Below are 17982 nucleotides of genomic sequence, written 5' to 3' on the forward strand. Positions count from 1 at the left end.
GAGGGCTGCATAAGTGACCAGAGTCGGAGGAAAGCAGAGCTCAGGGGAGGGGGCTGTAGGGCTGGAGGAGGTTACAGCGATAGGGAGGGGCGAGGCTATGGGGGGATTTGAAAACAAGGATTAGAATTTTAAACTTGAGGCATTGGGGGAACCAACGTAAGTCAGCAAGGACAGGATTGATGGGTGAGACTCTGAGCAACAAAGTGTTCAAACCCACAATTCTCTATTCAGCGGGTTTCCAATCTCAGCGATAGTGTGAACGAGGTTCCTGCCACACTTCCAGCAAGATAACGCTGGCGGAGCGGGGACAGCTGTGAGGAAATTCTCAGCCCACATTACGGAAACTACAAATCTTTGCGTGAAGACCATCTTGGTTGGTTTCATGTAAATGTACATGTAATTGGATCACACCGTTCCCAGTGCGTTCGGGCTGCAGTAATGGAATGAGAGAGGTCACGTTGGGAGTTTACATACCCAAATCCACTAGAAACAGGTTCGCATTCAGGGAACTCTCACTGTGCTCCCAACGTAACGGATGAACACTGACGTTTCTTCCATCCAGGATTAGCACACAAGATAACGACACTGAGAAATGTTGGAATGTGTCACAGCTTGCTGCATTCCTAACTATTTAACATTAGAAATCGAAGATCACAAGGCGAGAACATCAGGTGATTACAGCATTGGTTTCCCAATGTGTAAGGTAAGGATTCAAACCCTAAGGGCCATTCTGGCTTTCACTCAGATCTCTCTCTGCAGTTGGGGGAGGAGGTTCTACTAGTTTATACTGGAGGAAAAACAAAGCCAACAATTCCAAACTGTAATTGCTCACAGTAGACCCATCTGAGAGTTGATATACAAGAATCTGTGCTGGGGGGCTTGAGGTGGGGAGGAGAGAGTATGTGTCATGTTCATGGTGGCCATGATGTGGAGATGCCGGTGGTGGACTGGGGTGGACAAATGTAAGGAATCTTACAACACCAGGTTATAGTCCAACAGTTTTATTTGAAAATCACAAGCTTTCGGAGGCTTTCTCCTTCGTCACCTGACGAAGGAGAAAGCCTCCAAAAGCTTGTGATTTTCAAATAAAACTGTTGGACTATAACCTGGTGTTGTCAGATTCCTTACATGTTCATGGTGGGTTGATCATTTAAAATTCTCATCTTTGTGTTCGTATCCCTCCCTGGCTTCGCCCCTCCCTATCTCTGGAACCCTCAGAGGGAAGGCGGGGCCTTGGTTTTACATCTCAACCGAAAGATTCCCTCAGCACTGCACTGAAGTGTCAGCCAAGGTTATGGGCTCAAGTCTCGTGGAGTGGGGCTCGAACCCATAATCTCCAGGAGAGAGTGTTACCCACTGAGCCTCGGCTGACACCTAGAATCATAGAATCATTCAGCACAGAAGGAGGCCATTCCTGCCTGTGCCAGCTCTTTGAAAGAGCTATCCAATTAGTCCCACTCCCCCTCAGCCCTATTCTAAACTTGTAACAAAACTGTGTAACTACTGCAAGCACAAGCAAGACGGTAATTCCTCGGCAGCACTGATGCCAGGTTCTGTCTGCCTTTGGCTCGAAAACAAAAAAAAAAGAATTACATTTAAATTACAGAGTCACAGTCAGGTACAGGGTCTGGAGACTGCACTCTGCAATGATCTCTTCTATAAATAGGACACGACTGGAGATTAAAAACAACTTATGCAATTAGACCAAACATATTTAACTCTAGATATTACTAAAATAGCAGCTGTTCTCCTATTTCATTCCAACAGCCCTTTTTGTAATTATGGGGTGTATAGAAAGAGCACTTAGCAGAATAAATTGGTTTCGTTTATCCCTGTCAGCCCTGGATCTTGTGCAGATGAAGAGCTGATGAGCACTGTAAATCCTTCCAGTGCGAGATTCTGCCTTCTCCCTTTCCAATCTTCACCATGAATTTCTGTGGCTCTGGGGAAAGAGCAGGGGGGAGTGGGACTAATTGGATAGCACTTTCAAAGAGTCGGCACAGGCACAATGGGCAGAATGGCCTCCTTCTGTGCGCTATGATTCTGCAAATTTTTCTTTTTCAAGTATTTATCCAATTCCCTTTTGAAAGTTATTATTGAATCTGCTTCCACCGCCCTTTCAGGCAGCGCATTCCAGATCGTAACAACTCACTATGTTAGAAAAATTCTCCTCATCTCCCCCTCTGGTTCTTTTACCAATTACCTTAAATCTGTGTCCTCTGGTCACCGACCCTCCCACCACTGGAAACAGTTTCTCCTTATTTACTCTATCAAAACCCCTTCATAAATTTGAACACCTCGATTAAATCTCCCGTTAACCTTCTCTGCTCTAACAGCGAGAAAGTAGTGACATCATGTATTTCAATTTTAATACTTGGGCACATGAATATTACTCAAAGGTTTGGTTTCGTCATTTTATTGAGTTTACGTTTCTCCAAAAATAAGCACTAAAAGTAAAAATAAATTCAGCGAGCCAAGTTGATGCCCTGTGCTGTCCTTCAATGTGCAGTAACTTGGCTGGTCCTGATGAGAAGTATCTCCAGAGCCCAGATGTACTTACTTTATATATATTTCATGTCCCAGGGAATTCAAATTAATTTAAGAATGTTCCATTTGGTTCAAATATAATTGGGAGGGGAACTGGGTGTCACAGTAAGTCTAAAAGACTCTTCCTTCACCTCTGGGGATTTGGTTTTGAATTGGGCAGGGGCCTCCCTCTTCTGCTAAATGAGTTTGGAAAGTCTTCAGTTGCTTTTATACCGGTGTTGCTTCAGTTTGGATGAATGGTGTCAATTAGCCGACTCTTAGGAGTTACAGTGCTAAATCCGTCTCCTTTATCCCAGCAGCAGAATCATAGATCCATGAGAAACTGGGTCTTTCGAGTCTGATAAGGGAGATGGATTTAGCTGTGTAATTGTGGGAAACCAGCTCGGAGAACTGAGGCCCCGTCTGCCCTCTCAGGTGGACGTAAAAGATCACACGGCACTATTTCGAAGAAGAGCAGGGGAGTTCTCCCCGGTGTCCTGGGCCAATATTGATCCCTCAACCAACATCACCAAAAAAAAATTATCTGGCCATTATCACATTGCTGTTTGTGGGATCTTGCTGTGCGCAAATTGGCTGCCGCGTTTTCCTACATAACAACAGTGACTACACTTCAAAAGTACTTTGTTGGTTGTAAAGCGCTTTGGATCGTCCCAAGGCCGTGAAAGGTGCTATATAAATGCAAGTTCATTCTTCCTTTTTCAACATTTTGGGGAGTGTAGTTTCTCCTTTTTGTTTGACAAGAATAATTGTGTTCAATGTCGGCAATCATTGCTCTCGTTTTATTGGATGATCTGCATATTAAAGATTGTTCCTGTTTGCTAAACATGGCTCAGGCGTAGGGTTGCCAACTCTGGTTGGACGTATTCCTGGAGGTTTCATCACATGACTTACTGTCTCCAGCCGCCCTGCCCCCACACTCCTGCCATTGGTCACCCGACATGTCCATCTTCGCGGTGCACGACCTTCCTACACCAATCGGAAAGTGAGTAAGACTCTTCATTGCCTGGTTGGATGATTCTTCACTGTCAGTCAACAGCCTTTATTCCCGTGTGTGATATTTTTATAACAAATAAACAAAAATGTTCAAAGAAAATATTTTAAAAACACAATTTTTTTAACGCCCCTATGATTTATCTCTTGGGTCTTTGCTCGCTGTAGTGTCCTGGAAATTAGTCTTTAATTCCTGGAGACTCCAGGGCAAGCCTGGAGGAGTTGGCAACCCTACATAGGGGAGGCAGGGTCAGCCAGTTGCCAACTTTTGTGGAGCTGGCAGCCTTTGGAAGAGAGAAAACAATGTTCTGGAGGAATTAATGGCTTGTTAATCGAAGGCAGCAGCAGCTTGGGGCAAATCATTGGAGCCCCTGGAGAGTGATGGAGATTTCCAATGTCAAGTGGGACAATTAATCAGAGCAGAAATGATCATTCTGATGGACTTTTGAGCAATGATAATCTTGTTCATAAGATAGATAGGTCTCATCTAAAATATATTTTGGATGCCTCATTAACCTCGGTTTTATGTTCAAATACATTTATATATTTTCACTCCTTAATTCTCCTGCTCTTTCATAGGAATATTAGAACAGGAGTAGGCCATTCAGCCCCTCGAGCCTGTTCCGCCATTCAATTAGATCATGGCTGATCTGTATCTCTAGCTCCATTTGCCCGCCCTGGCTCCGTAACCCGGCCTAACAAAAATCTATCAATCTCAGTTTCCATATCTCAGCAGCGATGGGGTTATCACTGACAACTTACAAATCTTAACCTGGGTATTTGGATAGAGAGGGGCCTTGTATTAAATTTACAGCGTAATTAACAGAAGGATCATGCCAGCAGTTTCTGCTGATGGTTGCGTTCATGAGTAATTGGGACTTTTGGCTTTGGGAGTCCATGGCTGAATGTCTGTAGATTCCAAAGGGTCTAAATAACTGGGCTAACTGGGCAGAGCCAATGAATAGATCCTGGTGGATAACATCTGTTTTCACTGAAACCCAATTTAAAAGGCAATATATTAAAAAAAACAAGAATCTTATTTAGAAATTTTAAGGTAAAACGGAGTGAATTTGGGTTAATTGTTGAAAAAGACGTATCAATCTTCAGTGACTCAAAATAATTTTGTTTTAAATACCTCGATTGGATCATCCCGCGACCTTCTAAACTCAAGGGAATACAAGCTAAGTTTATGCAACCTGTCCTCGGAATTTAACTCTTTAGGCCCCAGTATTATTCTGGTGAATCTGCGCTGTACCCCCTCCAAGGCCGATATATCCCTTCCAGAGATTCAGTGCCCAAACTGAACCCAGTTCTCCAGATGGCGTCTGACCAATGCTCTGTATAACTGGGACATCACTTCCTCACTTTTGAATTCCAATTCCTTGGAGAGAAAGGCCAACATTCCATTTGCCTTTTTGATTACTTTTTGTACCTGTGCACTAGCTTTTAGTGATTTGTCTATATGGATACCTAAATCCCTTTACTCCTCCACAGTTCCTAGTCTCATCATTCAGAAAATATTCCAATTTGTCTTTCTCAGATCCAAAGTGGATGACCCAGATTAAACTCCATCTGCCATAGTTTTGCCCATTCACTTAGTCTCTCTGTCCCTTTGTAACTTCCTGCTCCCATCTACACAACTCACTGTGTCTCCTAACTTAGTATCATCAGCAAACTTGGATATATAACTCTCTATTCCATCACCAGGTCACTAATGTATATGGTGAAAAGCTGAGGCCCCAGTACAGATCCCCGGGGGAACACCACTCGTCACATCCCACCAATCAGAGAACATTCCCTTTATCCCTACTCTCTATCTCCTGCCTCCCAACCAATTACCAACCCACAAAATAAGGTCACCTCCAATTCCGTGCGTTCTCATTTTTGCTAATAATCTACTGTGTGGAACTTAATCCGATGCCTTCTGGAAGTCCATAAAGACAACATCCATAGACACTCCCCTTTCCGCCATGCTAGTGACCTCCTCAAAAAAAACCAACTAGATTGGTCAGACCGTCACAAATCCATGCTGACTCAATGATCAGGTGATACCTGTCCAGGTGCTCAGTCACCCTGTCCCTGTGTATCTCCCCTACAATTGATGTTAGTCTGCAGTTAACTGGTTTCTCTCTCCCTCCCTTCTTATGCAACACAGTGACATTTGCAATTTTCCAATCCAAAGGCACAATTCCTGAATTATGTTGGGCAGTGATCCTGCACTGACACTACGACAGTTCACGGTGACAGGAAACTAAACTGCTTCGCAATCACGATGGCAGCTGTAGGATCTGTTCAGCCGCAAACTACACTGACAAATAGATTGGAACATAGATGGAGTCCATGGACCTTAGGGAACACGATCTTATGATTTCTGTCTGTCTGAGGGCTGTGGTACCGTGCAGTGATTGCAACATTTTCAAGGCTCTGTACTCTACATTTTTCTGCATTTATTAGCAGGTTAGTTTTGTAGCAGCACACTCAAACATCTGCTTCCATGACAGCACTGTTTTACTTTGGCCAGCTGATTGTTTCAATATTTGCAAGGTGATCCCCGGGAGTGTGTCAATATTCACAGGGGGTCCTGGGAGAGTGAGTCGATATTTACAGGGGGTCCCGGGAGACTGAGTCGATATTTACAGGGGGTCCCGGGAGACTGAGTCGATATTTACAGGGGGTCCCGGGAGACTGAGTCGATATTAACAGGGGTTCCCGGAAGATTAAGCTGATACTTACAGGGGGTCCTGGGAGAGTGAGTCGATATTTACAGGGGGTCCCGGGGAGAGTGAGTCGATATTTACAGGGGGTCCTGGGAGAGTGAGTCGATATTTACAGGGGGTCCCGGGAGAGTGAGTCGATATTTACAGGGGGTCCCGGGAGAGTGAGTCGATATTTACAGGGGGTCCCGGGAGAGTGAGTCGATATTTACAGGGGGTCCCGGGAGAGTGAGTCGATATTTACAGGGGGTCCCGGGGGAGTGAATCGATATTTACAGGGGGTCCCAGGAGAGTGAGTCGATATTTACAGGGGGTCCCGGGAGACTGAGTCGATATTTACAGGGGGTCCCGGGAGAGTGAGTCGATATTTACAGGGGGTCCCGGGAGAGTGAGTCGATATTTACAGGGGGTCCCGGGGGAGTGAATCGATATTTACAAGGGGTCCCGGGGAGAGTGAGTCGATATTTACAGGGGGTCCCGGGAGACTGAGTCGATATTTACAGGGGGTCCCGGGAGAGTGAGTCAATATTTACAGGGGGTCCCGGGAGACTGAGTCGATATTTACAGGGGGTCCCGGGAGAGTGAGTCGATATTTACAGGGGGTCGATATTTACAGGGGGTCCTGGGAGACTGAGTCGATATTTACAGGGGGTCGATATTTACAGGGGGTCCCGGGAGACTGAGACGATATTTACAGGGGGTCGATATTTACAGGGGGTCCTGGGAGACTGAGTCGATATTTACAGGGGGTCGATATTTACAGGGGGTCCCGGGAGACTGAGTCGATATTTACAGGGGGTCGATATTTACAGGGGGTCGATATTTACAGGGGGTCGATATTTACAGGGGGTCGATATTTACAGGGGGTCGATATTTACAGGGGGTCCCGGGAGACTGAGTCGATATTTACAGGGGGTCGATATTTACAGGGGGTCCCGGGAGAGTGAGTCGATATTTACAGGGGGTCCCGGGAGACTGAGTCGATATTTACAGGGGGTCGATATTTACAGGGGGTCGATATTTACAGGGGGTCCCGGGAGAGTGAGTCGATATTTACAAGGGGTCCCGGGGGAGTGAGTCGATATTTACAGGGGGTCCCGGGAGACTGAGTCGATATTTACAGGGGGTCGATATTTACAGGGGGTCGATATTTACAGGGGGTCGATATTTACAGGGGGTCGATATTTACAGGGGGTCCCGGGAGAGTGAGTCGATATTTACAGGGGGTCCCGGGAGACTGAGTCGATATTTACAGGGGGTCCCGGGAGACTGAGTCGATATTTACAGGGGGTCGATATTTACAGGGGGTCGATATTTACAGGGGGTCCCGGGAGAGTGAGTCGATATTTACAGGGGGTCCCGGGAGACTGAGTCGATATTTACAGGGGGTCGATATTTACAGGGGGTCGATATTTACAGGGGGTCGATATTTACAGGGGGTCGATATTTACAGGGGGTCCCGGGAGACTGAGTCGATATTTACAGGGGGTCCCGGGAGACTGAGTCGATATTTACAAGGTTCCCAGACAGGGAAATAACAAGTTTGAAAAGCACCGGATTGGGATTTATATGTAAAGAAACCCACTACCAGCTCTGACTTGCCCAGAGTGACATCTCCTGAGCCAGCCCGGGAGCAGGACATGGGTCACCTTCCACACTTGGCAGGAGCAGGAGGAGGAATAAACAAGAAGACAGAGAAAAAGGGAGGAGGGCAGGGTGAGATAAGGATTGAAACTACAACTCCCACAATGCTTGAAGATGGTAAACCCCGGAAATGGCCCTGAATGAGGATAAAAGGGTTCCATCCCAGTGAGAGGATGAGACACAGACACAGAGGGAGATCCCACTTCAAAGCACCTTCAACCCAGGACACTAAAGGCGCCGGAGGTCAGTTCACTCCATGTCAGAGAGGGACAACAGGGCTGGAGGGAGAAGTGGGGGAGGGAAGAAAAATATGATTTAATAATAATTTATTTATTTTTTTAAATAGGAAAAAGGGGCGGGGTGGAGCTCGGGATTTTATTTTTTTTTTGGGTGCAGTGACCCAGTGCTGGGCTAATAATGTGAAGTATTGTGAGCGGTAGCGACAGTGTGGAGCTGGCTGATGAGTGCAGTCAGCAGCCGCAGAGAGGGTGGGGAGCAGAGAGAGAGAGAGAGAGAGATAGGAAGCCAGCAACATCCTCCAGACTGTCACCGACAGCCCCAAGACACACACACACACCACACAGAGAGAGAGAGAGAGGAGTTTCTTACGCCTTTCATCCCCACCTCGCAGCTTCAAAGGACCACCAGGACTGGGAGACTCCTCGCCCACCCTCCCTCTCCCCCCTCCCTCCCTCTCCCTCTCTCTATCTGGGACATGCCCCGGAGAAAGCAGCCCGGAGCAGAGGGCGATCCAGCCCAGCAATCGTGCAGTAGGAAAAGGGGTTTGAACCCTGTTACTTGAAGAAGGAGAAAGTTTGCTCCTCATTTGGGATTCAACAGGAGAGAGACTGGGATCAATCTCCTCCAGACCAAGGAATCAGAACAGAAAACTTTAACTTTTAAAACAAAAAAAAACAACCAAGATTGAAGATTTTTTTTAAAATTTATTTATTTACAGTGTGTGTGTGTGTGTTTAAAAAAAAACCCCAAAAGCTTACAGGGCTGTCAGGAGACTGGAGGTTCCTGGGCTGGGACAGTGTTGGATGAATGTCTGCAATCGGGTCTCAGGAGGAGCCTCAGTGAGCACCAAGTTGTGGGAGTCCTTTCCTCGGTGCTGATTTCAATGGTTCGCCTGGTGACCTGGGGGCTCCTCTCTCTCGCTCTCCTCGTCTTCCTACAAAGTGCAATGGGTTGTATCAACAGCCTCGTCTGCAAGCCCAGGCTCTGCCGAGATGCCATCTCCCTGCAGGAGGTCTCCGCCAGCATCGACAGCAGCCCCACCAGCATCGACGAGACGTCGGACATCGTGCTGCGCTACCGGACCCCCTACTTCCGAGCCTCAGCCCAGGTCTGCGTGCCCCCCATCCTCAAGGCGGACACCTGGGTGGTCGGCTGGATCCAAGCCTGCAACCACATGGAGTTTTACAACACGTACGGGGACCTGGGCATGTGAGTATATGTGTGTGTGAGTGTGTACATGTGAGTGTGTACGTGTGTGTGTGTGTGAGTGTGTACAGGGGGGGTGGGGGGAGGGCAATTGGCAGGAAGCTCAACCCATGCTAGAGACTGGCACAGGAGACCTGGGCATGTGTGCGTGTGAGTGAGTGAGTGTGAGTGAGTGAGCATGAATGTGAGCGAGTATGCATGTGTGTGTGAGTATGCGTGTGTGTGTGTGTGTGTGTGAGTGCGTGTGTGAGTATGCGTGTGTGTGAGTATGCGTGTGTGTGTGTGTGTGAGTGCGTGTGTGAGTATGCGTGTGTGTGAGTATGCGTGTGTGTGAGTATGCGTGTGTGTGAGTATGCGTGTGTGTGAGTATGCGTGTGTGTGAGTGTGCGTGTGTGTGCGTGTGCGTGTGTGTGCGTGCGTGTGTGAGTATGCGTGTGAGTATGCGTGTGTGTGTATGCGTGTGTGTGTATGTGTGTGTGTGTATGCGTGTGTGTATGCGTGTGTGTGTATGCGTGTGTGTGTATGCGTGTGTGTGTGTGTGAGTATGTGTGTATGTGTGTGAGTGTGTGTGCGTGTGTGAGTATGCGTGTGAGTATGTGTGTGTATGTGTGTGAGTATGCGTGTGTGTGTGTATGTGTGCGTGTGAGTATGCGTGTGTATGTGTGAGTATGTGTGTGAGTATGTGTGTGAGTATGTGTGTGAGTATGTGTGTGTGTATGCGTGTGTGTGTGCGTGTGAGTATGCGTGTGTATGTGTGTGAGTATGCGTGTGTGTGTATGTGTGCGTGTGAGTATGCGTGTGTATGTGTGAGTATGTGTGTGTGTATGCGTGTGTGTGTGCGTGTGAGTATGCGTGTGTATGTGTGTGAGTATGCGTGTGTGTGTGTATGTGTGTGTGTATGTGTATGTGTGTGAGTATGTGTGTGTGTGAGTATGTGTGTGTGTGAGTGTGTGTGTGTGTGAGTATGTGTGTGTGAGTATGTGTGTGTGAGCGTATGCGTGTGTGAGCGTGTGTGTGTGTGTGTGTGAGTGCGTGTGTGAGCGTGTGTGTGTGAGTGTGCATGTGTGTGTGTGTGTGTGTGTGAGTGCGTGTGAGTGAGTCTGTATATTTGGGGGCAATTGGCAGGGAGCTCAGCCAATGTCAGGGACTGACACGGGAGAGGAGAGAATGTGTCTCTGAGCACCTGTGTGAGTGTGTCAATGTATCTGTGTATGGGGGGAGAGGGGTGGTAATTGGCAGGAAGCTGAGCCCATGTCAGGGACTGGCACGGAAGACCAGGCTGTGCTTTTAAAAAAAAAGCCAGCAGCTGCCACCCTGCACCATTAACTGGGCATCAAAGGGTGGGATTTAATTTAACTGAAATGAAATGTATCTCGGTGCCCAGACTCAGAGTGAGACTCCCCACACCCCTCTCACAGGAGCTGGATTTGGATCTGCTGCCTGGGACTATTTCCTCAGCCCTGGCTGTTTAAACACACTCTGGTGCTGGGCTGACATCACATTATTTGATCACTCCAGTCCTCGTGTGAGGGTGGAAAGGATAGTTGGTTGGAATGTGTCTAATTTCATTGCTATTCTCAAACTTATATCGACCCACCTTACCATCCATGGACGTGCGTCCTGTTACTCTGAATGATTTATGAGTACATAAAGGTATAATTAAAGAAAGAATTCAGGCAGATAGTGCCTCTCAAAATCTATCCCTGCTTAATGATCATGTAGAGTGATCAGAGGCGAGATTATATTACATCTTCCCGTACAGAGAGTGCTAAGTGTCAGAATATATATTGAAGCAGGTTTTTACTGCTAGGTTTTACTTATCGATTATACAGGTGACAGTTACACTACAAACCCTGAGTAATCGATCTGAATCTCAGTCACAACACACTCCCTGTATAACCAATGTGTTACAGTCACAACACATTCTGTGTAACCAGAATATTATGTACAGTCACAATACAGGCCCTGCAAATCCAGTTTGATGTATACAGTCACACCACTGTCCCTGTATAATCAGTGTGATATACACAGTCACAGTACAGTCCCTGTATAACCAGTGTGATATATACAGTTACAGTACAGTCCCTCTATAACCAGTGTGGTATATACAGTTACAGTACAGTCCCTCTATAATCAGTGTGGTATATACAGTTACAGTACAGTCCCTCCATAACCAATGTGGTATATACAGTTACAGTACAGTCCCTCTATAACCAGTGTGGTATATACAGTTACAGTACAGTCCCTCTATAACCAGGGTGGTATATACAGTTACAGTACAGTCCTTGTATAACCAGTGTGATATATACAGTTACAGTACAGTCCTTGTATAACCAGTGTGGTATATACAGTTACAGTACAGTCCCTCTATAACCAGTGTGGTATATACAGTTACAGTACAGTCCTTGTATAACCAGTGTGGTATATACAGTTACAGTACAGTCCCTCTTTAACCAGTGTGGTATATACAGTTACAGTACAGTCCCTCTATAATCAGTGTGGTATATACAGTTACAGTACAGTCCTTGTATAACCAGCGTGATATATACAGTTACAGTACAGTCCCTCTATAACCAGTGTGGTATATACAGTTACAGTACAGTCCTTGTATAACCAGTGTGATATATACAGTTACAGTACAGTCCCTCTATAATCAGTGTGGTATATACAGTTACAGTACAGTCCCTCTATAACCAGTGTGATATATACAGTTACAGTACAGTCCCTCTATAACCAGTGTGGTATATACAGTTACAGTACAGTCCTTGTATAACCAGTGTGATATATACAGTTACAGTACAGTCCCTCTATAACCAGTGTGATATATACAGTTACAGTACAGTCCCTCTATAACCAGTGTGGTATATACAGTTACAGTACAGTCCTTGTATAACCAGTGTGATATATACAGTTACAGTACAGTCTCTCTTTAATCAGCGTGGTATATACAGTTACAGTACAGTCCCTCTATAACCAGTGTGGTATATACAGTTACAGTACAGTCCCTGTATGATCAGGGTGGTATATACAGTTACAGTACAGTCCCTCTATAACCAGTGTGGTATATACAGTTACAGTACAGTCCCTCTATAACCAGTGTGGTATATACAGTTACAGTACAGTCCCTGTATAATCAGGGTGGTATATACAGTTACAGTACAGTCCCTCTATAACCAGTGTGGTATATACAGTTACAGTACAGTCCCTCTATAACCAGTGTGGTATATACAGTTACAGTACAGTCCCTGTATAACCAGTGTGGTATATAGTTACAGTACAGTCCCTCTATAATCAGTGTGGTATATACAGTTACAGTACAGTCCCTCTATAACCAGTGTGATATATACAGTTACAGTACAGTCCCTCTATAACCAGTGTGGTATATACAGTTACAGTACAGTCCCTCTATAATCAGTGTGGTATATACAGTTACAGTACAGTCCCTCTATAATCAGTGTGGTATATACAGTTACAGTACAGTCCCTGTATAACCAGCGTGATATATACAGTTACAGTACAGTCCCTCTATAATCAGTGTGATATATACAGTTACAGTACAGTCCCTGTATAACCAGTGTGATATATACAGTTACAGTACAGTCCCTCTATAACCAGTGTGGTATATACAGTTACAGTACAGTCCCTCTATAACCAGTGTGGTATATAGAGTTACAGTACAGTCCCTCCATAACCAATGTGGTATATACAGTTACAGTACAGTCCCTCTATAACCAGTGTGGTATATACAGTTACAGTACAGTCCCTCTATAACCAGGGTGGTATATACAGTTACAGTACAGTCCTTGTATAACCAGTGTGATATATACAGTTACAGTACAGTCCTTGTATAACCAGTGTGGTATATACAGTTACAGTACAGTCCCTCTATAACCAGTGTGGTATATACAGTTACAGTACAGTCCCTCTTTAACCAGTGTGGTATATACAGTTACAGTACAGTCCTTGTATAACCAGTGTGGTATATACAGTTACAGTACAGTCCTTGTATAACCAGTGTGGTATATACAGTTACAGTACAGTCCCTCTATAATCAGTGTAGTATATACAGTTACAGTACAGTCCCTCTATAACCAGTGTGATATATACAGTTACAGTACAGTCCCTCTATAACCAGTGTGGTATATACAGTTTCAGTACAGTCCCTGTATGATCAGGGTGGTATATACAGTTACAGTACAGTCCCTCTATAACCAGTGTGATATATACAGTTACAGTACAGTCCCTCTATAACCAGTGTGGTATATACAGTTACAGTACAGTCCCTCTATAACCAGTGTGGTATATACAGTTACAGTACAGTCCCTGTATAATCAGGGTGGTATATACAGTTACAGTACAGTCCCTCTATAACCAGTGTGGTATATACAGTTACAGTACAGTCCCTGTATAACCAGTGTGGTATATAGTTACAGTACAGTCCCTCTATAATCAGTGTGGTATATACAGTTACAGTACAGTCCCTCTATAACCAGTGTGATATATACAGTTACAGTACAGTCCCTCTATAACCAGTGTGGTATATACAGTTACAGTACAGTCCCTCTATAACCAGTGTGGTATATACAGTTACAGTACAGTCCCTCTATAACCAGTGTGGTATATACAGTTACAGTACAGTCCCCCTATAACCAGTGTGGTATATACAGTTACAGTACAGTCCCTCTATAACCAGTGTGATATGTACAGTTACAGTACAGTCCCTGTATAATCAGGGTGGTATATACAGTTACAGTACAGTCCCTCTATAACCAGTGTGGTATATACAGTTACAGTACAGTCCCTCTATAATCAGTGTGGTATATACAGTTACAGTACAGTCCCTCTATAATCAGTGTGATATATACAGTTACAGTACAGTCCCTCTATAACCAGTGTGGTATATACAGTTACAGTACAGTCCCTGTATAATCAGGGTGGTATATACAGTTACAGTACAGTCCCTCTATAACCAGTGTGGTATATACAGTTACAGTACAGTCCCTCTATAATCAGTGTGGTATATACAGTTACAGTACAGTCCCTCTATAACCAGTGTGGTATATACAGTTACAGTACAGTCCCTGTATAATCAGGGTGGTATATACAGTTACAGTACAGTCCCTGTATAACCAGTGTGATATATACAGTTACAGTACAGTCCCTGTATAATCAGGGTGGTATATACAGTTACAGTACAGTCCCTGTATAACCAGTGTGATATATACAGTTACAGTACAGTCCCTGTATAATCAGGGTGGTATATACAGTTACAGTACAGTCCCTGTATAACCAGTGTGATATATACAGTTACAGTACAGTCCCTCTATAACCAGTGTGGTATATACAGTTACAGTACAGTCCCTGTATAATCAGGGTGGTATATACAGTTACAGTACAGTCCCTGTATAACCAGTGTGATATATACAGTTACAGTACAGTCCCTCTATAACCAGTGTGGTATATACAGTTACAGTACAGTCCCTCTATAACCAGTGTGGTATATACAGTTACAGTACAGTCCCTGTATAATCAGGGTGGTATATACAGTTACAGTACAGTCCCTCTATAATCAGTGTGGTATATACAGTTACAGTACAGTCCCTGTATAATCAGGGTGGTATATACAGTTACAGTACAGTCCCTCTATAATCAGTGTGATATATACAGTTACAGTACAGTCCCTGTATAACCAGCGTGATATATACAGTTACAGTACAGTCCCTCTATAACCAGTGTGGTATATACAGTTACAGTACAGTCCCTCTATAACCAGTGTGGTATATACAGTTACAGTACAGTCCCTGTATAATCAGGGTGGTATATACAGTTACAGTAGTCCCTGTATAATCAGTGTGGTATATACAGTTACAGTACAGTCCCTGTATAATCAGGGTGGTATATACAGTTACAGTACAGTCCCTCTATAATCAGTGTGGTATATACAGTTACAGTACAGTCCCTCTATAATCAGTGTGGTATATACAGTTACAGTACAGTCCCTCTATAACCAGTGTGATATATACAGTTACAGTACAGTCGCTCTATAATCAGTGTGGTATATACAGTTACAGTACAGTCCCTCTATAATCAGTGTGGTATATACAGTTACAGTACAGTCCCTGTATAACCAGTGTGGTATATACAGTTACTGTACAGTCCCTGTATAACCAGTGTGGTATATACAGTTACAGTACAGTCCCTGTATAATCAGTGTGGTATATACAGTTACTGTACAGTCCCTGTATAACCAGTGTGATATATACAGTTACAGTACAGTCCCTCTATAATCAGTGTGATATATACAGTTACAGTACAGTCCCTCTATAACCAGTGTGGTATATACAGTTACAGTACAGTCCCTCTATAATCAGTGTGGTATATACAGTTACAGTACAGTCCCTGTATAATCAGTGTGGTATATACAGTTACAGTACAGTCCCTCTATAATCGGTGTAGTATATACAGTTACAGTACAGTCCCTCTATAACCAGCGTGGTATATACAGTTACAGTACAGTCCCTGTATAACCAGTGTGGTATATACAGTTACAGTACAGTCCCTGTATAACCAGTGTGGTATATACAGTTACAGTACAGTCCCTCTATAACCAGCGTGATATATACAGTTACAGTACAGTCCCTGTATAACCAGTGTGGTATATACAGTTACAGTACAGTCCCTGTATAACCAGTGTGACACATATACGATCCCTGTATATGTAATTGACTTGATGTAGATCATTAATGCCCAGCTCCCCCCCCACCCCCGATCGTGTATATCTTCACGCCCCCCACCCCTGATATACATGTTTTTTTACCGCTATCATGGACAGGCATTGCTGCAAGGCTGTACAACGCAATGTGATATCTCTACTTGGTCAGAAACTCGACTCAGCGGAATTGTTCTCGAGCAGTAAAGACGCAGGCTTCCTGCAGCCACATCCGCTGGAGCCTGATCAGATAGCAAGTCCCTGACTCTGTGAGTCCCTGGCCTCACTTTCTGATCGAGCCAGTGTGGTCTATACAAGAGGCAGGGAGATTCCGGTCCAGTAAACACACAGCCCAGTGCGGCTCCCTGCACGGCTGAGAACCCAACTCCATCACCCAATCCAGCCAAACTGGTCTGAAACAGGGCAGCAAAAGTATGTGTGTGACCGTCCCCACTCCCTCACTGCAGTAACATTGAAATGGTGTAACCCGAACAAAAGGGACAAGTGTGGGGTGAGGGGGGGCAGCAGGTGTGTTGATATATTTGGAATTTTCAATGGGAAACTTGGATTTAAAAAAAAGTGAGACAGACTTGGAGATCTGAGTGTCCTAACCCCCTAATCCCCTCACCTCCCCCACCCATGGCTGAACAGCCCCATGCTATAAATCCGTTGCAACAACAACTTGCATTTATATAGCGCCTTTAACTAGTTAAAACATCCCCAGGCAGGTAATCAGACAACAAATTGACACCGAGCCACATAAGGAGATATTAGTTCAGGTGACCACAAGAGGGAGGTTTTAAGGAGCGTCTTAAAGGAGGAGAGAGAGGCGGAGAGGTTTAGGGAGGGAATTCCAGAGCTCAGGGCCCGGGCAGCTGAAGGCACGGCCGCCAATGGTGGAGCGATTAAAATCGGGGGATGGGCAAGAGGCCAGAATTGGAGGAGCGCAGAGATCTCGGAGGGTTGAAGGGCTGGAGGAGGTTACAGAGATAGGGAGGGGCAAGGCCATGGAGAGATTGAATACAAGGATGAGAATTTTAAAATCGAGGCGTTCCTGGACCGGGAGCCAGTGTGGGTCAGCGAGCACAGGGGGTGATGGGTGAACGGGACAGCATTGTCCTGAATTTTAAATTCCCTGAGACCCAGAAGAATGAACAAACTTTTATTTATACAGCACCTTTCATGTCCTCGGGATGTCCCAAAGTGCTTTGAAGCAAACAAAGTACTTTTGAAGTGCAGTTGTTTTGTAGGGAGATGCGACAGCCAATTTGCACATAGCAAGGTCCCACAAACAGCAAAGGAAAGAATGTCCAATTAATCTGTTTTTAGTGGTGTTGTTTGAAGAATAAATTTTGGCCAGGACAACGGGAGGGTCCCCGTTTTTTGACTAGTTCCAGGTGATCTTTTACATCCACTGAACAGGTAGACAGAGCATCAGGGTAAAGTCTCATTTGAAAGACAGTGCAGCGCTCCCTCAGTCCTGCCCCTCCGACAGTGCAGCGCTCCCTCAGTCCTGCCCCTCCGACAGTGCAGCGCTCCCTCAGTCCTGCCCCTCCGACAGTGCAGCGCTCCCTCAGTCCTGACCCTCCGACAGTGCAGCGCTCCCTCAGTCCTGCCCCTCCGACAGTGCAGCGCTCCCTCAGTCCTGACCCTCCGACAGTGCGGCGCTCCCTCAGTACTGACCCTCCGACAGTGCAGCGCTCCCTCTGTCCTGCCCCTCCGACAGTGCAGCGCTCCCTCAGTCCTGACCCTCCGACAGTGCAGCGCTCCCTCAGTCCTGACCCTCCGACAGTGCAGCGCTCCCTCAGTACTGACCCTCCGACAGTGCAGCGCTCCCTCAGTACTGACCCTCCGACAGTGCAAAGCTCCCTCAGTACTGACCCTCCGACAGTGCAGCGCTCCCTCAGTCCTGACCCTCCGACAGTGCAGCGC

The 17982-nt window shown here is 45.6% G+C and overlaps 1 protein-coding gene across 3 annotated transcripts in view; it reads left to right on the top strand.

Moving 5' to 3' along the window:
• Window positions 1-8070: 8070 nt before the first annotated feature.
• Window positions 8071-17982, top strand: part of fam78ab (family with sequence similarity 78 member Ab) — a 37652-nt gene continuing 27740 nt past the window's right edge. The window contains exon 1 of one of the 3 annotated variants that reach the window (XM_067969928.1): window positions 8071-8138. Coding sequence is in view for 2 of the 3 variants with exons in the window: in XM_067969926.1 (XP_067826027.1) it covers window positions 9019-9344 (326 nt within the window). In the remaining variant the exon portion in view is untranslated. The other 2 variants (XM_067969926.1, XM_067969927.1) reach the window with 2 other exon arrangements.

Source organism: Heptranchias perlo, chromosome 31 (assembly GCF_035084215.1).
Source record: "Heptranchias perlo isolate sHepPer1 chromosome 31, sHepPer1.hap1, whole genome shotgun sequence".
In the NCBI taxonomy this organism is placed as follows: domain Eukaryota; kingdom Metazoa; phylum Chordata; class Chondrichthyes; order Hexanchiformes; family Hexanchidae; genus Heptranchias; species Heptranchias perlo.